This window comes from Echiichthys vipera (assembly GCF_963691815.1).
Source record: "Echiichthys vipera genome assembly, chromosome: 3".
In the NCBI taxonomy this organism is placed as follows: domain Eukaryota; kingdom Metazoa; phylum Chordata; class Actinopteri; order Perciformes; family Trachinidae; genus Echiichthys; species Echiichthys vipera.
In genome coordinates, this window is record NC_139828.1 from 14,032,540 (window position 1) to 14,058,215 (window position 25,676).

The following is a 25,676-nucleotide window of genomic DNA, read 5'->3' on the forward strand; positions in this document are numbered from 1 at the left end:
GAACCACCATACCAGTCCATAATAGTCCATACTGTGATTGCGATCACATTGTGATAAATTGTGCGGCCATATACCCAATAGAAAAGCAAAGAAAGAAAAGTAAACATATGGGTAATTATAACCACGTCCATTCAAATGTATTACTTATATCAAAACTATAGAAATTAGCCCCTCTGAAAGACAGATATTTTAAATATTAGATATTTTACCCATTTTAATGCAGGTCTGTGGTCGTGTGGTCGTGTGACGGACCAAACACTGTTCATCTGAACACAATACCATGACACAGACCTGGATTCAAATGGGAAAGTATCTCTTTCAGTACTTAAGTTCAATTTGGAGGTACTTGTGCTTCACTTGGGTGTTTTCTTTCTTATGCTACTTTGTGCTTCCACTACAAGAGGGAAAATATTATTTTTACTACACTACATTTATTTGACACTTACAGTCACTAGTTACTTTATAAAAAAAAACATAAGGTATATTATTACTATATAAGATGCCATATTACTAATGATGAACTACATGTATTAGACAGAATAATATAATATTCTATAGTAACTTTCACAGGGGTCATTCTCACTGAGGACTTTTTGACACTTTAAGTACATTTTGTTACTTTCACATCAATTCCCTCATGAAGAGTTCATGAATCTCCCTGTTGTCTCTTTTTGCAGGAAGCACGTGCAGAACGGGGTCACCAAGGAGAAGCATCTATAACAGGCTCTCCCTCGCCACCACCTGGCACGAGGCTACAAGTACAAGCAAGACGAGACGCCCCCCTCGGACGGCTCACACTCAAAAAAACGTGGCTGAAGGGAAGAGTGTCACAAAAAGAAAAAAAAGGGAGGAAAATAGCAAGTTTTTACTCTTTTTATTTGTTTTAGAACATTTCGTTTCATCGCTGTCATGTTGTTTTGTTTTTATTAGAGCACTGTGAATGTCATTTCAGGTGACTTTTTGTCTTATTGTTGCAAAACTTTACATTTGATAGATTCAGTAGAAACAGCAAACCAGTTTGTGTGAGAGTTGGACTGTGATTGTCACGTACAGTAGTGCAGGGCGTCATAATCCTCACTGCTGCTCTGAAAGGCGCCGCCCGACGAGGAAAAAGGTCTTGAGGCCTCTAGTGGTTCTGGAAACATTTAGCAACCCGGTACACAAGCAATATGCTGATTCTGTAGGGGTGAGCTGTGTTTTCCGTCAGTGAAATAATGAATTCCTTTCCTCCTTTGAACTCTGCCCATCTTCTCTGACGCCAGGCATGAAGAGAGAAGTTTTCAAATAGGAAACCTTGTTCGCAGTATCATTTTTTTCATGGCTGCAGTGGTGCAGGAGCTCCTGCCTGGCATCGTCTGCCGCCCCTTCACCACATGTATTGATTTTCATATCATCACACGGCAGCGGTGGCGACCACACAGCTCTGGCGTCCATTAGTCTGAATTTAAAAAGCCACACTGGTGTGTGTAGTTATGTGCGCATGTGTCAGATGTTTCAGGGTGGATGTAGCCGAATCTTTTAAAACTCAAAAATCCTTCACAACATTTCACCTCTGTTTGATTTTCTTTTTACATTTTATCTCTTGTACTGATGATCAACAATATTTAATTGTATGGAAAAAGCTTTTTTTCCCTTTTTGTTAGTGCGTGTGTGTGTGTGTGTGTGTGTGTGTGTGTGTGTGTGTGTGTGTGTTGCAAAGCATCTGTTGCTGCACTGACATGAAGGCGTACAAGCTGGTTGCTGGTTTAATGACAGCAAATAGCTAGAATTGATTGACTGGGTTTCAGTGTCATCCTCATCATTTAACTTGTTTAAACAATATGGATTTGATTAACATTTATAACCAGTTTGTGGGTGGTGGCGGCTTCTAGGTCCACAGAAAACTTGGAACTATAGCCGAGGAGTTGTGTAAAGATAAAAATCAGTATGATAAAAAAATCAACAACATTATGTATGCACACATTATGGTATTCAGGAATGCATGACATCGAATGATTTTGGAGATATGCTATGAAATTGTCTTACAAACAATGAAGGAAAAAATCCTCTCGACATGTAATCATATTGTCTTTATAAATGTCTAAAAAAATCATTCAAAAAGGGATATTTTTCTGAAGCAGCAGTGACCAATGAACACACACAACAAGCCTGACAAACACAAACAAACAAACCAGTGTGATAAACCTCCATGTGGCACTTAAATGTGGGTATTTCAACATTTATTTTACTCATTAAAACATGAGATTTAAGTCTACGGGAAGATTTCTGATGTCATCTGTAAGACCCCACTGGTTGACTGTGTGTGTGTGTGTTTGTGTGTGTGTGTGTGTTGCTGGACACTGCTGCCCTAGAAAATAAGGGATATTTCTATTCTTCCTACCTTCTCGATCAAATTCAAGCTCTTGTTTCGATGAACAGCGTGCTTGTGCTGCTGGAGCAGGCCGCAGATGTCGTGCTGTTTGTAGTTTATCTGTTTGTCTTCCACAATCCCCGCATCAGCACATGGGGGAGTTTAAACTAACTTTTAATTTTATATTAAACTATCACTATTATTGCTGTAGTTCAGGTAATCATTGTTGATTTGTTTTTCTTCTTTGGAATTGCTGCTGTTTTTTTTCCTCTGAGAGCACTGTTGGTATTCCCCTGTTGTGTACGAGTCGGTGAAAGTCGGCTCAGATCAGATATTTCCAGGTTTGTTTTGTTCATCTACATTACAAACATCTGGATTGGGTCTCTTCCTTTCGACCTGAATGCTTGCTCACACTCATTTCACTGTAGTCATTATACACCTGTACTGTAAAGTGACATGGTTTTATCAAACATGTCGCTGTGTGTAATATATCAGACAACCCGTGGCTGACTGGTTTTATTAGCATGGTGTTCTGGCAGGAAGTGACCCCTGAGGTCTTCTCGACTGCTCAAGTGTGAGACTACGTGATCCATAGTTTGCTGATATTTTTATGATGTGATGACAGATGACAGTGGAGTGCACAGTAAACCCACAAAGACCTGTGATCTGGATTAGGTGCGACTCTCAGTCTGGTATGGTACTGTATCTTCAATCTCTCGTCCGCTGTGTCGTGCTTACAAACAAGCCGTGATGTCATGCGTGAACGAGTAACTACGATGACTAGAGGTGGGCCGTGTGACGAAATGCATCATCAGACATCAGATATAAATTTGCTGTGGTGTCTAGTGTTGTAAATCAATGAGCGGTTTTATGGGGAAAAAATTGGATTTGATATTTTTGCAAAGTACTTTGTCTTGCCGGGTATTTACTTTGATTTAATACCCAAAAAACAAGAATGTATGTCAGTAGGATATGAAACAAATCGTATCCGTGTCACCTTCCCCAATTACCCAGAGGTGAATGAAATAATTTGAAGGAAAAAAAGGTTTTGAAATAGTTAATTAAATTTTGTATGTCTGTATGGATTTGGCTGATTTTTAAATGTTGGAAACATGTGAAGCTCAGTTCAGTCCGACAACTGTTGATGTACAGACTCTGTATTTGATGAGTCGGCTCCGTCCCCGTGTGCATTCTCTAAAATCGTCAAGCTCCAACAACGATTGAAGGATAAGGCCGTGTCTGCAAACTCAGCAGTCAAGTATCACTTTATCATTTGTCACTTGAAATCAAATAAAATGCAAATTAAATTATCCCGTCCGTTCCACGAGGAGCCGTTGATTTTAAGGGTGGCGTAGTTCCTTCCCTGCTTCTTCTCAGAGTCCACTATCATCTCCTTAGTCTCGCTGACGTTCATGAGTAGGTCATCCTCACACCAGCAGCGTCTTGTCCTCTCAGGCAGACCCTTTTAATTGTTATCTGTCATCAGGCCGACGGCACTTGTGTCATCAGAAAACTTGATGGTGTCGGAGTGGCTACGCAGTTGTGTGTACACAACAAGGGGGCTCAGTACACAGCCCTGGGGGGCTCCGGTGTTAGGGGCGAGGGCGGAATAGGCGTGTACGCTCACCCTCGCCACCTGGGGTCCACCCGTCAGCAAGTCAAGGATCCACAAGATGATTGGGGAGTGACGAGTAAGACGATGAAGCCAAATTCGCAGTTTGTAAAAGCTGAAGCGGATTTGTGTTGAAAAGAGTATGATATAATATTTGGTCTATCGGATGTTTTGTAGTATGGCGTTCGAGTTGTCTGTCTGAACTGACTCGCAGGCTTTGCCTCCATTGTGACACAAAGTATCTTCATGAGTGCTTTAATTGTGCCAAAATGTCCACCCAACCTATGAGGCAAGTGTTTGTGGGAGCTGGTGACGAGTGAAGGAGAGCTAGTAGAGCACGACGGGCAGAAAACGCCCCGCAGGTATTTCTTATAAATTGCACTGTAATTTATTAGTATTATTTTTATTGTTCATTCGTTTATCAAAATTTAAAAAGGGAGAATTTGGGGATTTTTATGACTTTCTGGGAAGAATCGGTAACCAAAACTTGTAAAGTGGATTATAATGATGTGTTTTCTGGACCACTAATTCACTGTAATTGATACAAATTGACCCTTTTTTGTTTTCAAACTCAGTTTCCAACCCTTACTGAATCTGACCACTTGAGACACATTCTTGCTCTTTTGTAATGCAATTTTAATACCATTCAGCCAATGTTATTGTTTCATTTTTCCCTTAAAATAAAAACATGTCAGTAAACGAGACGTGCTCCTTGTGATTTATTTTTTAACGTATTTATTTTTTTAATCACAACTGATATCATTTTCATTGCAAAGATCAAGTGTTGTGGATGAAACAGAGTTCAGACCAGAGGAGAGTTCAGTTCAGTGCACAAATGAAAACTAACTGCTTCAATAAATTAAAAATGTACCACACAGCATTTCCCTTGTGACGGTGAATTAAAACATAGCGTGGCTAACGGAGAGGCGGGGTCACAAGTCATGCAGTAACACGTGGAAAATACAGACAGTAAATAAACACCATTCACCCACAACAAAGTAAGGCCAAGGCAGAGAAGAGGTCAAGGGAACACTGCAGTATTCATCCGACACACCAACATCTCATGACATTTATATTCTAGGTGTGTTTAAGACGTTTGTCCCCATTTACTCCCACGCCCTTTGTGTTATTGCCCATTTTAAGACATCCAGTGTTTGAATGCTGCAGTGCTGGCTTGACCAAAATCTGAACACGGCTTTAAAAATGTCTGTTTAAGTCAGATCACATTGCTGCAATCAGCGAAAGGTCAAATCCAGCGTGTTTTCTACTGATAAAAAAGGAGTAAAGGGGGAGCTTTATCGTGTCATGATGTGTTGGCGTTTTACTTTTACGCGCTTAACACACGTGTTCTGATTAGACAGACATGTTTGTTGCATGTGACCTTTCTTTAACATGAGTCAACTTCGCCAACATGACTTTTTTTAATCAATTAAGGATTTAAAAAGACTTTTAAAGACACATCAAGTCACACAAAAACACAACTACAGAAAAAGGTGAAAAAAAGTAAGGAAGACAATCTCAAAGTGGAATCTGGTTTTAAATTTCTATTATATATTAAATAGGGAGATTAATACATACAATAATGATTTGGCAGGGATTTTATTCCATTCCATCAAATGTTTCTTTTAATCATTTCACTACCAAGGAAACTGCATTAGGTTAATCTAAACACTACTTCACATTTTATTTAGACAACTCGTCTTGCACGTAAACGATATTTGTGGAGTCAGTTTCACTGCGCATTTAAAAAAGGATTAATTCAGATTTTTTTTTCGAGTCAGTCTCAATACAACACTCATAGGCCCAGACATGAAATGATAAGTGGATCGACAGGAAATCGCTTCATTATCAAGCACACATGACAAAATGTTAAATGTTTAATCATTTGTATTGTAAATTTTATATTTTTGTCATTTGTTCTGTTAGTTTCACTGTAAAAAAAAAATGTCATCTTGGGCTGCATTGGACAAAGCACATTTTTTGCTATTTTCTGACATTTTATAGACTAATTGATTGATGACTAAATCAAAAAAACAGATGGGCAGATTAGACAATAATGAAATTAAAGGTTAGTTGCAACCCTGAAGAGCTGGAAAATCTGAAGTTCACCTGAAGCTGAAATGAGGCCAAGAGAGTATTTCATAACAAACATTAGAAAGTGTTTTTGCACAAAACGAGGACTGTGGATTTAGGATGGCGACTAAAAACTCTTCAAACGTCCCAACGGCAATGTGAGTATTGTATTGAAGCAGACTGAAAAATGTGAACCTGTCCTTTAACAACACATCTCTCGACAAAAGGAATTCTGGGCTAAACTCTGTGTGGTCAGTTTCTCCCTGTAAGCTGCCTGAGACAACACATGACGCCGGTTTGGCAAAACGATCACACGTACAGTAAACTGAGATGAGGAAGAAGGAGTGATCGCCAACATCAGAAACACACGTGATCCGTCTAGGAGGTGTGTGACATCCCTCACAAGAGTCAGGTAATGAAACATTTCTGACACCAGGAATTATTTTTAAGTGAATGACCAGGCATCTGTGTTGATGTCGACAGGGAGAGTGAAAAATGATTCCTGATTATTCCGGTCTGTGAGACCAAATGGACTGAGTAGGCAGCAGGACAGGATCTGACATCATAGTTTGTGGATCAGAATGAAGGAAATGGAAAAAATTCTGCTGGTTTGAAACCCCATCGTGAAAACAGCAGCTCGGCCCAGCTTCTGCGTTCTCACCGCTTAAAGTTCCTTGATTTGACGAATCGGTGGAATTTGGAAAAAAACAAAACAAACTGTGTCGTGCCCCTTAATGAGTCTTCGTCTTGGGTTGAGTGATTCTACGGACGACACTGTACAGGACTCCGAAGTTCTGTAAAAAAGGAGCACAAGACAAGTCTTTTTCAGATTTTCACCTTTCAACAAAGTTCTCTGTTAGAGAATGACTGAGGTTGTGCCTTTTCTATGAACAACTAATTTTAAGATACACTAAGTAGTAGTGAAAACGTATCACTTAATCTACCATCACCTTTTAAGTTGATGCATTAGCAAACAGTTGCTTATTTACACATCCATCAGTTAAAGAGCAACAAGATCATGTATTTGAAGTCCTGTCTCTGGCCACCCCTTAAGTCCAATATTTACTCTCCTTTAATGTCTGCTCTGATCTCCACCTCCACCTCCTGAGGGAACTGTCTGAGTTTTAAGCTGCTAAATTCTCCACTGTGTTCAGCAGCTGGTTTCTAACTGTCGGCCTGCAGCTGAGCAATAGTTTACAGTGGGTCTTCAGAGATTATTTGCTGAAAAACTGCTGTGGATAAAAGAGCATTAAGAGTAAATGTACAGACCAGACAGCTGAATAATGAGCTGAAACTATTCAGGTTAAAATTCTCTGTAGGTTCACCCCCATTGACACACCGTAATTGTAAAATAGCGGTTAAAGCTGCCTTAAACATGTAAAACTGACAGCACATTTATGTAATGTGGTGCATGTCTGAAAGAGGCTACAGACTTACTGCAGGAACACAGACTTACCTGGATAGCAAGATACATCATCCCTAAGTAGGCTGCAATGCAGACAGCCAGCAGCAAGTCAAAAATAGCAGGCTTCACTCTGAGAGGTAGAGAGAGAGACAGACACACACAGAGTGATTATTACAGGAGAAATCTTTGACATGTGATGGCTGTTTTTGATGTTTGGATTTGACCCATACAAGTAAAAGATAAAAGCCTGACAAACAGTTAACTGAGGACTAATTAAAAGCAGATGAGAAAGCCTTGAGACAAAGCTACATTAAATCAGCATGAACTTCATTAAAGACTCTCAGAGGAGGAAGAGCAGCTCATTACAGCGTACCTGTAAGCATTCATAGTCTGCTTTAGCTGGTCGTAGAAAACAAACTCTGGATCCCTGAGGACGAGAACGTTAGATAATATTAGATCGGTTGTTTCTAGAAATATACAGGAAGGAATTATTACAGTAAATTCTGTGACAATATATATATTATATTAAGCATCTAAATTCTGACGTCAATGTCAAATATAACTAAAATCTTTCCATTGGTGGTTCAATCACTGAATACACATGGTCACAAACACATCAACGTTTAACAGAGTGATGTCTGATTTATTAAGGAATATTAGGATACTTAGATTTTTCAAAGACCGTTACATCAGATGGAAAGACGAGATAATAAAAAAGGGAAATGTGTGCAATACATAATATTTTCCCCAAATCAAGTATTAACCAGCCGTTCTAGCCTTTTAATCTGTATCTTTATTGTTATAGTACCAATTTTGTATTAATCTTTTCGGTCGCCTCCACCATTTTCTTTACCTTTTGTCAGCTTTGACGTAGTGTCTCTTGACATCTTTGAGGTAGTGTCCCAGGTGATACTCCAGAGTGGACACCACGCTGCTGTCTTTGTCCACCAGCTGAGCGGCTCGGGGCTGCGCTGTGAGCCAGTCCACCACTGCTGATAGCTGCTCGTCCTGCACCTGCTGACGCAATGGACAAAAACTGCGTTAAACGGAGGCGAAACAACCATCAGAGTCTGTTTTTGGAGGAATATGAAAGATTCAGATTTAACAAAAAAGGTACCAAAATAGCAATTTTGTGGAATTCAACACAAATTATGTCCTGATAAAACTACCAAAAATACAATTGTTTTTACTGCCGTTTCTTTTAAGATCTATTACTGTGGTGCCCACACAGTTTATTGACTTACCATCTGTTCAGTGAAGATCTGCAGGTCTTCAGGAGCGCCCTGTGCAGCGGAGTACACAAACAACAAAAATGTCAAATCACAGGCAGAAAACAGACGAAGCATATAACACTATCTCTATCTGTGTTTTACCTTTTCAGTGAGGTTGTAGATGACCCTGGCCAGTGCCTCTGCTACTAGCTTGGTGTTCCTGCTGAGTTTCGTCACATCGACGTGAGGCCTGTAAGACACAAACGCAGGTGCACACAGTTAGAGACGGTAAAATACTGTTAACACAAGGAGAGAAACCAGAAACTGCAGAAAGCGAGAGAGGAGAAACCAATTACAGAGCATCCATTTCCACACAGGTGGGCTGAATACAGAAAGTTTGAGAAAAGAAGACAGAGCAAATATCAAATCACCTGATTGGTCAAGTGTGAAATTGCAACACAGAACCAATAAATGGTTTCCTAACAGACAGAGAGACGAGGAGATGGATGGCTGCAGGAGCAGTAAAGGATGAAGGGATGGAGAGTGGAAAAGAGAGGACAGACGGTGTTACTGCCACACTCCGACAGCATCAAATCCAAAACCTCACATGCTCATTCCTTATGACAAATGCATAAATACAGCCATGAATGATGTCAAATATCAATCTAGCCCTCGCAACACAGGGTCTATATCGGCACCTGTGACATGAATGAAAATGACTGGCAGCTAGAATGGAAACTATTTCCTTTCGCTGATTCAGAGACTTGCAGTAATGAACCCACCCAGCAGGGGGCTCTCCCGCTCCATGGCGAGAGGATGGGGACACTGACCGCACGTCCATGATGCTGGAGCGCTGAGCCAGGCGGTGGGAGGGCAGATGGGACAACGTGAAGGCCGGCAGCCGGCGGATCCCAAAGCGCTCATGCTCCCATGCCAGCATGTCGTCAGCAAGGTTGATTTTCTTGTGGACCATGGAGAACTTGACCTCTGGGTACTGACTAGCAGCCACCTGGGAGGAAATGAGAAATATAATCCTGAATTATAGTCTATATTCTATGTGCCGCAGGTCAAGAAGAGCAGAGCAAAACTGATTCAAACTGCTCGTATCACGAAAAAACTTGTAAAGGGAATATATGTAGGGATCCAGGACATCAGAGCCCCTTTTAACATGTTTTTGTCCATGACGGATAGAAACAGATATCTGACTGAGGTGTATGGAGCCTTGAGGTTCTTACCATCTCTAGTTCTTTGAGTAAAGAATACTGAGGAGTTCCCTCTTTAGGAGGTTTGGACACATGGAGGTGCAGAGAGTCTCCGTTCCCCAGAGTGTCCAAACACAACACAAAGGCTACGTTGTCCTGCAGCAGACTGGAGTCTATGGAGAAAGGGAGGGAAAGGTTTGGACGACATGGAGACGTTAATGATTACATTGAAAAAAGAAAGAAGGGCACATGAGATGTTTAAAACAGATGTATCACCAAATATTATAAATAGAGCAAAAACTAGGATTGGTTCTATCCAACTAGGAGTCTATTATTTTGTTCCGATCTGCTTTAAAATTAAAATGTAAACGCTTTGTCTACTTTCTAATGGGAAACATCCTATGGTTAACAGATGTAGTGTACTTCTATGTATCTTTTCAGACTGGTAAAGGGAGCCTGGTCTTGATTTTGCATTTAAAAAGTATTAAATGCAAACAATTGTCTTCAGATTTTTAGGATAGTATTAAAATTGAATCATAGCCCCATCATTGAATATCAAACCAAATTCAGCTGAATGAACACTTGACCTCCCTTCTGTAAGCACTATACGGACTGAACAGTACCTGTATGGTCCAGATTGTCCTCCAGCCAACGTTTGGTGCCCTGGTAGTTGAACTTCCCTCCACCAGATACAAAGAACAGCAGGTTGTACCTGAACACACAACATGATTCACTTATGAGACACATCTTCAAGAACATGATGATAGAGTAGAGCTGGGCGATACGGCCAGACTCTTCTATCCCGATAAAGACCTTTTTATGTCTCAATAATGATATTTACCAATGTACCATGTTTTCTAGTCATTCAATAAATAAATAGTGTCTATATGAAATAACCACATGGTAAAGCCTATGTTTTTATACTCCTGTGTGAATTAAATACTTGACAAAGGAAAAGTTCTCATTGTGTTAAGAACTTGTGCAAAATGAACACAACGTGCAAGAATGAGAAAAGTTTGTCCGATGGTTTTTCAACATTGTGGTTGAAACTATATAAAAAATGTTAATGTTACACATTTTTATATAATTTTGATGAGATGTATATATTTATACTGGGCGATATGATGATTCTAATTAGAAAACCAAAACTTCAATTTTCAAGCAATATTCCCTCGGGTACCCCAGATAATATGTTCTGAGCTGCTTATTACTGTACATTTAGACGACATAACTGTGTATAACAATATCTCGATATGTGACTTCATCACGACATGATTCCACTGAAAATGATCAATTATCATATTGAGTCATCACCCCACCTTTATGATGGAGGATGTGTGATGAAACGATGTTTGGACACAGTTACCAGAGATGATAGTGAAGTGTTGTGTTGAATTTAAGCCTAAACAGACAACTGTGTCTTCCATAAAGTTGGATTTGACAGTACAGTCCATTGCTCCTTTACTAACCTCACATTATATTAAGACATCAGCGTGAGCCTGTACCATATTATCGACCGCTTTAAGTGTTTAACACAGTCCGCTGTGATTCTTACTTCCTGCAGAGAGCACAGATGATGTTCGGTGTCGATCTCAAAAGCATTTGGAGCAGGACACTAACATTAAAAACACTTTTTCTCATGTTCAGATGATCCACTGAGGTCAGTAATCAATACTACTTCTGCCTTTTCATCATGTACATAGATCTGCCGCATTTCTTCGACATAAATATTTTAAACCGTCATTTAAAAAAAATGTTTGCACTTTATCTAAAATGCTTCAATTCATTCCCATCAGTGTTTCCTCTTTAGTCATTTTGCAGCAACGGAGCTGATTCACACAATCGTTAAATATCCTCTGCTCTCGTGTTTCACGCTGCACACACAACACGGAGCAGAAGTGTTTGGATTGTTTTGGAATAAGGAAACAACGGATGTAACAGACGAACCAGCTTTAAAACTGACATTTTCTTTTTAAATTAGTTTTATGTATTGGGTCTAATTTACGCTGATGTGACGAGTGGTTCATGTGGATTTAAAAATTAACAAATTAATAATTAAAATATTTAAAGAAACTTTATAGGGAAACTAAAAAAGCCCTCTATTTATTTTTACTATGTTGCATTTGCCGGTATAAACCTGCACTCTGCACATTAATATGTGTTATGTTTGTGTTGCATTATACAACAGCATGCAGTTTGTCAAAATAAAATTAACTTCCATTTTTGGGAGGAACAGAAAAACAGTTGTGTGTGGCAGCATAGAGCATCACTGATGGGTTTGTGTTGTTATGAATGTGTCCAATAATCAGGATTTGTGCTTTTTAAAATGTATATAAAATGTTATGAAGCTCATGAGACACAAAATGATCCATAAACAGTTTAAACGTGAGTGCTGTCATCGTTACTCACCCTGCGTGTGTCCTCTTGTAGGTGTAAAGTTTTGAGAAGAGACGAGCCAGCTCTAGTAACATGGACACCCCGCTGCCGTTTGAGTCTGCTCCATACGAGAGCCACTGGACAGAACAACACGCACACAGTCAGATTACTTCTCCGTCCTGCTCTCTGTTTACTGACAGCTGTGTTGCATTACTGTGGTATTTCCTGAACTATTACAGTATAAAATTATAGAGACACCGTGTCTAATTAATGGAAGGAACCAAACCTTCAACGGTGAAGAAGGAAGAGTGATTTACACAGAAAGACAAAAAATGTCTTAACTGGAGAGACATTGAGGCTCCACAACTTCTGGACGCAGAAATCATCAGACAATTTCAAGGAACAGAAAGAGACGTGGTTGTTTGTGACCAAATTAATAAAACCGGCTCTGTGGACGTGGTATAATCCATGTCCTCCCTTCTGCACACTCTCCTGTTGTGTGCTAGATGTGTGAGAAAGAAACACCAAACTGTCTCCGGACCTGATTCTGCTGACATTGTCGGGGGTTCATATGTGAAAACTGCTTTAGGGACCAAATTTAACCAGATCCTACAGTTATTTGCTGACTATGTATTTGTATTCAGCTTTAAGTATGTTTTTAATGAGTCAGGGATTATTCGTAAGAAAAAAAAAGAAGAAGCAGTGAACATACTGGAGCAACACCAAAGGAGTCGTAGTGAGCAACCAAGACGATAGTGGGCAGGTCCTCTCCTCCAACTCCAGCCAGACGACCCTGGAAAACAAAAACAGCCATTAGATGAGTTACATAAAACAGAAGGAGCTGATCTTAAGCATGAGATTTAGTTGAACCCATTGCACCATTCGTATTATACTGTCTTGTAGCGCGACAGTGCAGAGTTGCAGTGGGTTACAGTCACGGTCGACCTCCTGTCCCCAAACCTCGGCATCTCCTAATCCCCTGCAGTGTGACTAAACCACTTTCTCCTTCTGGGTTTAAGCTCAGATCAGAAAGCCCTGAACTACTTCACTCCTGCTTTGTTTTGCACCTGTTCTAAATCAAACAGTGTAATCTAAAACTATCTTCAGACAATGACCAAAGCTTTATAAATAAGGGCTAAAAAATATAGTCTCAATTTAACCTGAGCAGGCATATTCTGCACTTCATTTTAATCCACCTAGATTTCACAATCCAGGGCTTTCAGTCCACACAATTGTCTTTGTTACAGGATTTAAGGCCACCCCACATGTGCAGAAAACACACACTGAGAACTAAGATAGCAGCACACACACTACTACCCTAGTCCAACAACACAATAACAGTGTAGCTGTGTAACTCTTGTCTTAAGCAAAGCCTTCTCAAATGCCTCTAAAATAACTTTTTGGCAATTAATAGTATTACCAGAACTCAAAAGACACAAAACAAGCTTAAAGGTTGAGTTATCAATACCCCAATTAACATTATTTACCTTGTCAAAAGGAAGACACTTGCCACAGTTGCATTCATTCATTCATTCATTCATTCATTATCATCGCATTATAGCCACGGAGTTTCTGAAACATCTGACTTGAGAAAAGGGTTGAAAGTCTTAATGGTGCAACAGATTATTTTACTAATTAAGATGAGGATTTACTGATATAATCAAATAATAAAACAACATTTGATTTCCTAAAATACAGAAATGTAATTTAACAATGAAGCCTTACCAAATCAAGAGCAAAGGGGAGTGTTTTTAGATATTTTGCAAATTATCATGAACTCCCCGTACAGGAAACATTTAGATCGTGTAAACAGTGAATCCAGTTTTTCCTGGGACCTGAGCTTCAGGCCTGTAGACTGTGGCAGTAAAGTGGATTGAGCACCCACAGGGAAAACTACGCCGATTAAAGCTCACACAGAAAGGACCAAGGTGGAGGTAAATCCAGGGCATTCTTGCTGTGAGTCAACAGTCCTAACCACCAAGCCACCGTTCTGCCTGATGTTACTGTAACATTATCCTGCAGGCCTCTGTGTAGTGCTTCTGAGGATTATTTCTGTGTGCAGAAAACTGCTTGCACTTTGTTTGGTTTTCAAGTTGGCTCTTCCAAAAACTCCAAAACTAGTTTAAAAACAATATAAGAACAGAGTTTACAATACTGAAATATGTAATTTGCAAAAACTGACACCTTAAATTACTAGCCACTAAATGTTGTTACATGATAGCATCACTTTTTAGAAAGCATCCGGGTACAGTACAGTTCAGATTGTGGTGAAGTCTCCTCACCTCTAGACTTGTTATGGCCCAGTCATTGATAGCTTTACTCTGCGCTCCACTGGTGACCATCTGGAAACCGTTGGCCGTGGCCGTATGCAGCAGCACTACAGAAATGAACAGAAAATATATTTTAATCAGACCTTTGAAGTGACCGACTTTCAGCATGCCCATCCCACATTACCAACTTTCCTTTCTGTGTATGATAGGATGACTTTTGGTTATAGATGTACATAAAATGTTGTGTATAATGCAGACAGGTGGACAAATTGGACCCGGCCGCAGGTCCAGTCTAGAAGGAGCGACTCTCTACCTTCAGCTGCTGATAGGGAGCCCTGTGAGGAGGAGGAGGTCAAGGTCTGGGTGTATATCGACAGCAGCTCATCGTCCTCCATGGCAAAGTAGACGGGGACGATGGTCTCAGTGGCCAACATCTCCGGCTCCAGCTCCATGAACTGCTACACAGATAAAAACAGATAAGTTACAGCTAAGTTTGTTAGGGTGAAACGCTGATGGATTCAAAGTGAAAGGGGAAATCTGATTAATTCCTTTAACCCTGCGTGTTCAGCATAGCTCACATTTTGAGAGAGCTGTAAGTGATGTCAACTGTGAGCTAACATTGTAATCCCTAAAGCCTTTTCTTTGTTTTTGAATCACACTAAACTTGGAAAAGTTGACTGGAAAAGCTTAAAAAATAGTAACCAGCAGGATGGTTATGTTAAATCAAATATGCGCTGGGACACCTCTTGCCTGTCCGTTTTTTTTTACTTCTTCTTCAACAGCCTGCAATGACTGTGGAATTAGGGAGCGGGGGCACTGCTTGGTTATCTCTGATAAAGTTTTGTATAAATAAGGGATGTCACTATGACTTGTCTTGTACCATGAATAAAAACTGAACAAAACTGTGTAAGGCTTTCTTTTTTCTGGAGATCGCAATAACTTCAATCACCATCATTTGTGAATTTCTTCCTTTTTAGCTATTCACATGTCACAGGTAGCCCTCACTTTCAAATGTGTCAGTTAAAAATCTCTTTTGGAGGTGGAGAGAAGTGCTGAATCCATAAAGCGAAAGTTCTGCACTACAACACAATTGCATTTTACTTGAACACACAAAATGGAAACAGTGAAGGTGGAAGTGGGGGTTAGAAACAGGTACAACTAACAAGACTTTGATATGTGGCATTCAAGTGTGTTATTATTACCTGTACTATGTCCTGAGGCATAGCAGACATGTTCTTGGGCAGGATGATGACCACAGCTCCTGCTGACTGCCGCAGGGCTTTCTGATACTCTTCGTAGGAGAAGTCAGCCAGCCGCATGATAACACAGCGACGACTTAGTACCTCTGCTTCCACAGTACGAGCCTCCGTATTCAGGATGGCATTCCTGGTACCTGAGGGTGCAAGACACATTGATCATCTATTATGATACAATAACTCCTCCTGTCTTTATATCAAAAGGAAAGGACACACACACACTACCTGACACAGACCATAACAAAAGGGTTTGATTGGGTCGATCTCTGTGTCAAGTGTGGTAACTTTCATTCATCTTCAGCTAAGACTCGCCACAGAAATTATACTTAAAATGCAAACTGTTGTATCCCAATTTGATTTGCCTCAACATGTGGGTTGTGGAAGAAATGATGGTAATTATCATTGATTTTCTCCAAAAGTCAAAAGTGTTTCCTAGCTTATGATTAAATACCGTACTTACAAAGATATTCACCACTTAAACAGCCCCAAGATCAGAGGGTCGAACTTATTCTGCTAGTGCTTTGGGTCTGTCCCGTTTGAGTTAGATGTCTTATTCGTTATGTTATTAATCTGTGTGTTAAACTGAGAGAAGTGTCCTGAGAGGGGAAACAGATGTTATGTGATGTTTAGTGATAGCATGCTGATGTAAAACTGTCTTTAAAACCATGTTAAACAAGAAGGTATGGGAAATCACCTCATCCAGTCAACGGTTGGATGTTTTGTTATTATTAATACTAAGACTATTGCTATGGCTGACCACAGCTATTTGATATTGTAAGACATGAGTGGAAAAATAAGCATGTTTGTGATCAATATTTCAATTTTCAGAATGGACCAAATTATGATTTGTGTCTGTCTTTGTCTTGTCTGTGTCATTATCCTATGTGGTGTGTTATGAAATGACGCTCTTGTATGCGTGTGTAGTCTTTGTCTGATGTCTTATTTTGTATTGGTTATGGTGTGTTGTAGTGTGTATGATGTACATGATTCATTATTGCATTGTTCGATTATAAAGACACTTGTAAGGACCTCAGGAAGAATAGATGCTGCAATGCAGGAGCTATTTAGGATCACAAATAAAACACACACACACATCTAATGATGAAATGATACCGGTAATCATGAAAATAATATAGGTTATTAAGGGGATAGACTCGTAGGAGTGACGCTCGGGTTAAATGTGAAGTAGTAACGCTTGCTTCTAGGAAACGAGCTAGCTGCCATTCCCTGCTCCTAAAGCTAAGCTACATTAGCAGCTAGGTAGGTAACCGTTTGCCGTTAGAAGCGACAACGAGGCTAACTCGAGTTAGCTGTTGGGAACCGACCTAGTTACTGGTCACGGTAACATTAGGAGCGTTTATATTTATCCCAGTGTGATAAAACAGACAGCCGACTCACCGTACGGCTGTCCCTGCAGGTCGTACTGCTGCATGCGGTACACCGTGAACTCATGTGCCGCCTCGGCCGGCAGCGGCGACACCAGGATCAACACCGCGGGGATGAATACGATGAAGGTCAGGGGAAACGAGGATTTAAACATGTTGTCGAACATTTCACTAGCCTCTTCAAACATCGTGGCGATTGTATTGAGCGCACAGCTATAGGAATAAAATGATGTGTTCAGCTGTCACGGGCTTCAACAACTGACAGCCGGAGACCCAGTGTAGCTTTAGCCAGCTAACAGTTAACCAACCGCTAAACGCAACCGGAGCAACTGCAAGGCTAATAGAAGAAGGCTGGGACACATACACACACGCACACACTAGCATGGGCGACGCCGTTCGCTGGTGTTAGCCGTATCCGGACGGATCTGGTCTGCCGTGGTTTCCGGTATTTTCGTGTTGCTTTTACTGGGTGATCCCCACCGAAGTGCGTGTAGAATTAATTTACACACTTAGAATAATCTACAATTGAAGTTTCATATTTGTACAGGAACATTAACATGTCAAATTAGTAAATGACAGTGACGTTAATGAGAGAAAGCAGTCAGAACTTTTGGGCGAAGCTCAGTCTGAGCGGCCCGGGTGGTGGTTCACATTAAAAATGTAAATTAAGAAGACTTTACGGTTCAATTTAGAGCTGTTAAAACGTGTCATTTGATTGTGAAGGATTGAAGTATGGTCCCGGATGTTTTGACAACATTGATGTTGACGTGGACGACCAGCAGCTCCCAGTGTTTACAGCGAGGAGATCGGGGTGTCTGGAGTTAGCGTCCTTTTGACCACTCTTGTAAACATGAAGTTAAAATATAAGATAAGACGTTAGACTTTAGCTTAACACCATGAAGTTAATTCAAAACATTACACCATCATTAATATTCGTAGGTTCAACAGAAAGTTTGATAGAATTTAGCCAAAAACTGTCCGACTGTAAGTCCTGAATGAAAACATCAGTTTGTCTCGAGCGCCATCTTCTGGAAACCTCCAACGGCGCAGCTCCAGTTGCATTGCGCATGTGTCAAACCCCGGACATTTATCTTTTGATGTCCCAGCCTGCTTACATTAGCCTTGCGCTAAACACAACCGGAGCATGGACAGCATAAAAAAAGCCCACAGTGATTGATGCTTTAATATTTTAATCTATCTGCTGTACTCATGTTATTCAAAAGTAATATGTCTGTTTCTGTACTTGATGCTCGCTTTACTGATGTAAATGACTCACCACTTGGTAAAGTATGCTTCAGCCCATCTGGTATTAAGAACAATCCTAAAATCTATGCTCTAGTCTTTTCCAATTTAACATTATTTCTGTTTCTCCTGTAATATTTTACTGGAGTAGTCATAGCAAATCATTTATGTTGGGAAACATTATCTGGTCTCTAACTCATTTTTTTTGTGGTTAATAAGGTGAAAGAAGTGTCATTTAAAATCATTCATCAATGTTACCCTGTTAAATCCTTCTTTATCAAACTCAAACATTTTAATCTAGATCTGAATTGTGCCTTTGATATTTGTAGATTCATTTTAGATAATATATGCTGTGATTTTGAGCTTCCTCTTGCAAAATGCCCCATTTGGCTTTGTAAAGAGTGACGCCCCAGCTGAAAAAGAATATATATATTTTTAATACTTGCAAAGTTTTACATCAACCACTGTAAATTTGCCAAAGTAAAACACACTTTTTCTTTTTCCATGAAAGAACTGGAAGTGAATTCAAGTCAACATCCTCTGCTAATAACAAGGAAGCTGTCAAAACTATAAATCTGTGCTCCCACTGTAATATCTTTAATTCAATTTCATTTTCATTCCCCATGTCCCCTGGTGTATCTTACTTTTTCCTTTTTCCTTTTTTTAAAAAGAAAAATCATTATTTTTTATCTCTATTTTTGTATGTATTTACTTTGTTGTTACGTCTATTTGTTATCCAGTTGTTATTAATGTGATGCTCATGTGATTTGATGCAGTTAGTGTATTTTGTAAATCAATAATAAAGTTGAAGTAGCTGACAGATGATTCTGATCAGGCAAATAGGTGGCCGATTTTACTCCACACTGGGACCTGAACAATTAAAACATTTAAGGAACAAAACAGTGTGAGGTGTGTTTAACATAACATGTTCATGTGGAAAAATATATCTGATAAATAAAATGTTGAAAGTGAGTTGAATGAGTTGAATCAACGGCCGTTCAGGCATCATCCAGGGCAGCTGTAATTGAAGGGCCATGTATGATCTGATGACACTAGATGGCGCTGTACAACAGAGAAACTATAGATTGATATACAACCTACCATGATGCATTGACTGGATTAAAGATTCAGACCTTAGTTAGAAGTTTTAGCTGCATTTATTCGTGTAATCCTGATAATCTGAACCTAAAAGAATAAGAGGTGCATCCAGTGAGTCCAGTATTTTTAACACACAACAATAAAGCGCAGACTTATCCGTCCCCAGGCTACTACAAATACTGTCTATTATTCCTGTTGCAATAAGGGCATCAAAGAAAGAAGGCCTATTAAAACGATTTTATTTTTATTTTCATTTTAATATTATTAGTAATGGGCAGAGGCGGATTGATGCACAGGCTGGACTTGGCTGCAGGCCCCGGGCCCCCGGTGTGCAGGGGCCCCTGATTGGCCAGACTCTTTTTCTTAAATGTACTGTTGTTCTTTCAGTTTTATTTATATTTATATAGTTGATATATTGTACAGTATGTCCATTACATTGCACATTTTCATGTCCTGTTTTTTTATTTCTATGCACTATTCCGTTTTTATGTGTTTTTCTATTTCTCTTGCACTATTATAGAATTTAGACGTTATTTCTTTATTGTATATATATTTTGTACTGTTGCACCGTAGGTCGGAGTGAAGCGTATTTTTAATTCATCTGTATGTCTGGCACATATTGCAGAATTTACAGTAAAGCTGACTTTGACTTTGAACTACTACACTAGAAAAACAACAACTTAGAAACATTAAAACTATGAAGTCGCTGATTGGATAGATATGGGACACATTTACCCAATCAGCTGCCATCATGTTGCCGGGTTCATGAGGTCAGTTTTGTTGTCAAATGATAGGTCACTCACTGTTAATAGACAGTACAGCGGAAAAATGTCAGAAAGGAAATGGGATAGAGGAGCACGAAAAAGAGAAGCACAACGACTGAAAGAACAGCAGAACCAAGATCTACTGAAGAAAATTCTTACATTGACAGGAATTTTTCAAGGTTGCGGACTCTTCTTCTGCTCTAGCTGGGTTTTTTTTCTGATAAAGCATGATTAATAATGTGGGGGGTGGTCAAACAAACATTGGCCTAGGGGCCCGTGACCACCTTAATCTGCCACTGGTTATGGGGTTTATGCAGGGGTCATTTGGACAAGCCCACCCCTAAATTTTTAAATATAAGTCAATCATGGGGCGTGGAGTGGTTAGAGTGTAAAGAGGCTGAAGGTCTGACTCCGACCCGCAGCCCTTTGCTGCATGCCCCCCTTCCCCCCTCTCACCCCATTTCCTGTCTGTCCTGTGTAATAAAGGCTTCAAAATGATAGGTCAATCATTACACTGGAGGACAACTGCCACACCTGATATTCATCGAAATTGTAAGTATCAGGTTGTTAAGTCACTCACATCCCCCCAAAACAGAGACATGTTGCTATAGTTACAACCACAAAGATCAGTAAGACCAAGACTTTTGTCTGTCTGTCACTTTAAACTGGATTTTACCCGCCAGAGCTTTGACTTGGTGATGGTTTGAATGTTTTTTTGGCAGCGACCATGTTCAGACACAAGAGAAAATGTGCTTTGTAAACCACAGTAGATGGCTTAGATACTTAGATACTACTTATTTCCATTTCTCTCTCTGCAGTAATTGTTCTGCTAAAAGTCAAATATCTTTGATGACTCGTCTTATACTCGGAATAAAGATCACTAAAAAAATAATTTCAGTGTGACTTTGAGGGAAACATAACAGGTTTATAAAAACAAACGTTACAAACGGATCAATCAGATCAGACCAACGTTTTCTATCATAGAAAACAGTAATAAAAAAAACAAACTGAGTCCAGTTGGGAGGAGCTGAAATCATATTCTCTCTCTCTTCTCCCTGTCTGCCCCTCCTGAGGCTGCTCTGCTAAGTGGCAGATTAATGCTGATATGATGTCCTGCCATCCTACTTAATGGACCTTGGCGTCATTATTTCCTCTTGTATGAGTAATCCATGCCCGGGCGGTGAGAGGGTGAGCAGCAAACAAAGCACAAAACCAATTTGGCGTGGACGTTGAAAGTCATTGTAATGATTTCACATTACTAAGAAATTAGCATTTGGAGATCCGCACATGACCCGCCGTCTGGTCGATGGAGAGCATGCTGCTCAATGTGGAGACAACAGCAGAAAAGAACAATTGTTTCAAGAGGAAGATAACTTGGTGTGGATGGTGGTGTGAGTCACATGAACCTAATTCCTCAAAATTCATAACATCCTTGTATCGCAGGATCTTCAGACACAGTGGCTCAGCAAAAAGGTCACATTTGTTTTACTTTTTTTCCCCAGACATTACTGTGTGCATGCTACAGTGAAGACTGAACACACACACACACGCACACAACACACACACACACACACACACACACACAAACACACACACAAACACACACAAACACACAATGCATGAGCTGTTCAGTGTCCTCATTTCTTTCCAGTGCTCCTGGGAATGTCCTGAATCAGACCGGCCTTTGCTCCCGACCCCCGGCCACAGATAAACACTTTCTCTGTGCGACCACACAAAAGGTGCAGTCAGTGTGTGTGTGTGTGTATGTGTGTGTGTGGGTAAGTACTGTGGATTAACAAGAGATTAGCTACCTAGCAGTAAGTAAGCAATTTCTGTGTATAGCCTGCCTATGTAAGTTGTTCCCCCTCCGTTTATTGCCCCTTCCCATTCTCAGAGGATGCTGTCATTTTCTCACCGCACTGCAGGGTTGCTGAAACACTGACCACACTGAAGTGTTGAAACCGCTCAACGACAAGGTCAGAATCACAGAATACCAAAGATATACTGTAAGAGGGAGTGATTTCTGGCAAGAAGTCTCCACACAGACACCACTATCAGCACACAGTGGTGGTCTTTCTAGCCAAGACCTATGGAGCAGGTCTTTCACTCCTTAAAACGCCACCGCTATAATCCCCTTGTTAATGAGCAGAAGCTTGAAATCAACAAGGTACTGCTTGATGAAACAAAAAACGTGTGAAAGAGTGAAGCCGTCCATGATGTGAAGAATGGTCAGGGGAGACACTATGTTCCTAAAGAGTAACTTCATACTAAATCCACATTTTCAGCTAGTATATGAAGCCTACACTATCATTGCTCTTTCAAAAGAAACTACACGCTGACAAATGACAAGGTAACGTTGTGTTCACTCCCCGTAAGTATCACCAATAATCGTTTTTAAAGTCATTTTAAATTTGAAAAATCCTCTACCAGAAAGAGGGCAAACTCGTGCCTTTATATGCCATCGCTTAAGATTGATTGATCTGATTGATTGAAACAAAGGCCCTGATCGATTAGAGATCGAGGTCTCATTGGGAATTAAGTGAGACCCGAGTACAGGGAATGGAAATTTAAATAAAATTCAAATTCATTATAATAGTAATGTTATGACATAAAATTACAGTAATAAAACGACTAAGAAGAAGAAGATTCGGATACAAATGAAAATAAATTCTTTCTGAAATATCCTCGTGTAGATTAAAAAAAGGGAATATGAAAGAATATGATATAATAATGTATGTAAATATGAAAACATACACTCACACAGACAATAACGTATTTTGTTACTGGGGTCACTATGAGGATTAATATAGCACACCTGGTCAACACACTGAGAGGAAGCAGAACCTGAAACATGTTTGTCTTTTAATGGAAGGTTTCTCTTAATGTATTAGAAGAAAAATAGATCAAGAAAAGGTTTCGTTTGTGTTTCTGTGAACAGCCGTGGTTGTTCTCTCAACATGACCTGGGAATGATGGATCTGAGATGATGGCCGCCTCTAAATACAAAATATGACCACCCTTTTCTCTTCCCCTCCTGATGATTTACAGTTGATTTGTGGCCACAGGCCGGGTGGAGGCAATTTTGCCCTGGCTTCTTTACGTACCAGGGAATTGATTTACCAATCATTTTCATTAAGGCCAGTGGAAATAAGACAAAGAAAAGGGAAGACTATAGTGTGTGACAGCTGAGCTGCAGCCACTGAGACCGTGAGCCTATTTGGTTGCGCAGGGCAACAGTCAGATAATGGATGACGAGGCCTCTTGGAGCCAGCCGTTCCATTAGGTTTTGTTAATGCGGTCAGAGAAGGCTGGCGTGGCTCATCCGCCTTCATATCCACTTTCAGAGATGCTCACTCATGCTGGCCAGTGGGTTCAGTCCATCTCTCTTTCTCTTTTGCTCTCTCCATTGTCTTACTGTTAGCTTCTTCTTGCAGTATATCCGTTTCTACTCTCTCTTCCTCTCTTTACTTCTCTTCTCCATGATTTGTGGGAGAGTTTGAGTGGATCTAATCTGTGTTGCTGCTTTAGATTAGCTGGTGGTTTTCTAACAGTATCATCACTGTCGTTGCACAAGAGTAAAAGAGTACATGTTGTCTCTGAATCACTGCACAGAGGGATTTGCGGTTGGATTCACGCTTTTGCACAACACAAAATTCTTAGAAGTATTATTTTAAACAAGTTTCACTGCGGCTGTGTGGGAACTTCAGGCTTGTGAAAGAGGAACATGGGTCATGACCGACCGACTGTACTGTGTGGACTGTACATTTTGTGGGCAGGACAGAGAGAAATTCATGAATGGAGACACAGACGTGTGTGTATGTGTGTGTGTGTGTTTGTGTGTGTGTGTGTGTGTATGTGTATGTGTGTGTGTGTGTGTGTGTGTGTGTGTATGTGTATGTGTATGTGTATGTGTATGTGTGTGTGTGTGTGTGTGTGTGTGTGTGTGTGTGTGTGTGTGTGTGTGTGTGTGTGTGTGTGTGTGTGTGTGTGTGTGTGTGTGTGTGAGTGTGTGAGTGTGTGTGTGTGTGTGTGTGTGTGTGTGTGTGTGTGTGTGTGTGTGTGTGTGTGTGTGTGTGTGTGTGTGTGTGTGTGTGTGTGTGTGTGTGTGTGTGTGTGTGTGTGTGTGTGTGTGTGTGTGTGTGTGTGTGTGTGTATGTGTGTGTGTGTGTGGCAATCTCCTTCTACAAATTGCCGGTAAGCAGCATGATGGGAGAGGATCTTGTCTAATGCTTTCCTGTCTCACTTCCTGTCTTCCCATTACAGCTGGATTAACAACAGTGCAGAGTAGTTGTCTTCATACTTGTACGTCAGGTTCATTCATGTCACTTGGGTTGGGAAGTTTGATTAAATGCCATTTTGTTTTGCACTAGGGTTGCACGATATGTTAAAATTTTCCAACCTGCCACCGTCAGCCCAGCAACCGGTGATTGCAATATATTCACTCAAGTGCATTTGAGCGGCAACTTCACTACACTAACAAATAAGCGAAATAAACCCAAAACCTGTCAAGAAAAGCGGATTCTCACACTTTTTTCCCTCATGAAACAGAAAATTACAATCGCACACACCTTCAGAATTCAAGTTGCTCTTTCACTGACGATGTTAAGCTTAGGCTGATTAAGTTCATTAAACTGGACAGACACAAAATAAAACTTACCAAACCCTATCTAAGTAAGGCGTTCACTGTCAACAATCAGAGGACCAAGTCCAGTGTGAAAGCTCAGAAAAATTGTCAAAGTTTGTCAGTAATGAGGTGGCAGAATGTGTCAACTCTGCCCTCTCTACTTATATGTGCAGAGATAGATTTTAAACCAAACCAAGACTTTCAAAAACCTCGACAAGACCGTTTTCCAGGATTTATGTAAGATGTGGGACGGTGCAGAGAAAGGGTTCTGCTCTCCTTGAAGTTAGGAGAACCAGCACTTGAAGACTGCATTGCCTCCTCTGTCAAAGACCGCCTGATGACACCACCAAAAACATCAGGTCATCATGTGCAGGTTCCTTTCCTCGGCAGGTGATTTAGTTGTCTTTATTTAAAGCAGGTGATCTGCCAAACCAAATAAAACCAAATACAACCAAATAATAAATTCTGCCTATCTCAGATTTGTAATATTGTAAATATTCCGGTGAGTTTCACTTTTAAAGTACAAAGAGATCAGTTTATTATTTTTGCAACCCTGGTTTGTGTTAGCATTCAAATTATAGTCATGACCCAAAATAGTAACTATTAATATTAATAGAAGTTCTTTCAGAAAATGCATTTCAAGCGACTCATTGACCACCCAATTGTAATCATAGGATAATAAGAAGAATTAATAAATAAAATGTATTTAAAATGAATTACTTTTGATGTATAGCAGGAGGGAAAGTGCCTTCTACGGGCCAGCCGCCATTGATTGTAAGGACAATTTTCTGTCTTTGTTGACGATCACA

General features: G+C 40.2%; 2 protein-coding genes across 5 annotated transcripts in view; one reads left to right on the forward strand and one right to left on the reverse strand.

The window, feature by feature from the left end:
• Window positions 1–792, forward strand: part of cers1 (ceramide synthase 1) — a 30,528-nt gene extending 29,736 nt beyond the window's left edge. Inside the window, exon 7 of the mRNA XM_083911559.1 lies at window positions 678–792. Coding sequence (XP_083767685.1) covers window positions 678–720 — 43 coding nt within the window. The 3' untranslated portion in view covers window positions 721–792. The remainder of the gene's footprint in view (window positions 1–677) is intronic.
• A 3,962-nt stretch (window positions 793–4,754) lies between these two features.
• On the reverse strand, window positions 4,755–17,414 carry ncln (nicalin). Of its 4 annotated transcripts, none has more exons than XM_083939272.1 (15): window positions 17,154–17,414; window positions 15,702–15,892; window positions 14,813–14,957; window positions 14,512–14,606; window positions 12,942–13,022; window positions 12,263–12,366; window positions 10,477–10,565; window positions 9,887–10,026; window positions 9,482–9,660; window positions 8,814–8,901; window positions 8,685–8,723; window positions 8,294–8,454; window positions 7,814–7,867; window positions 7,492–7,570; window positions 4,755–6,829 (listed from the first exon to the last, which is right to left on the reverse strand). In XM_083939272.1, the coding sequence occupies exons 1-15, from the start codon at window positions 17,326–17,328 to the stop codon at window positions 6,767–6,769; spliced, it is 1,683 nt and encodes a 560-aa protein (XP_083795398.1). In that variant the 5' UTR covers window positions 17,329–17,414; the 3' UTR covers window positions 4,755–6,766. The 4 variants fall into 4 exon arrangements, with proteins under 4 accessions (XP_083795398.1, XP_083795397.1, XP_083795396.1 ...); XM_083939271.1 differs by having other exon boundaries at window positions 8,294–8,457; XM_083939270.1 differs by having other exon boundaries at window positions 9,434–9,660.
• Window positions 17,415–25,676: the final 8,262 nt, after the last annotated feature.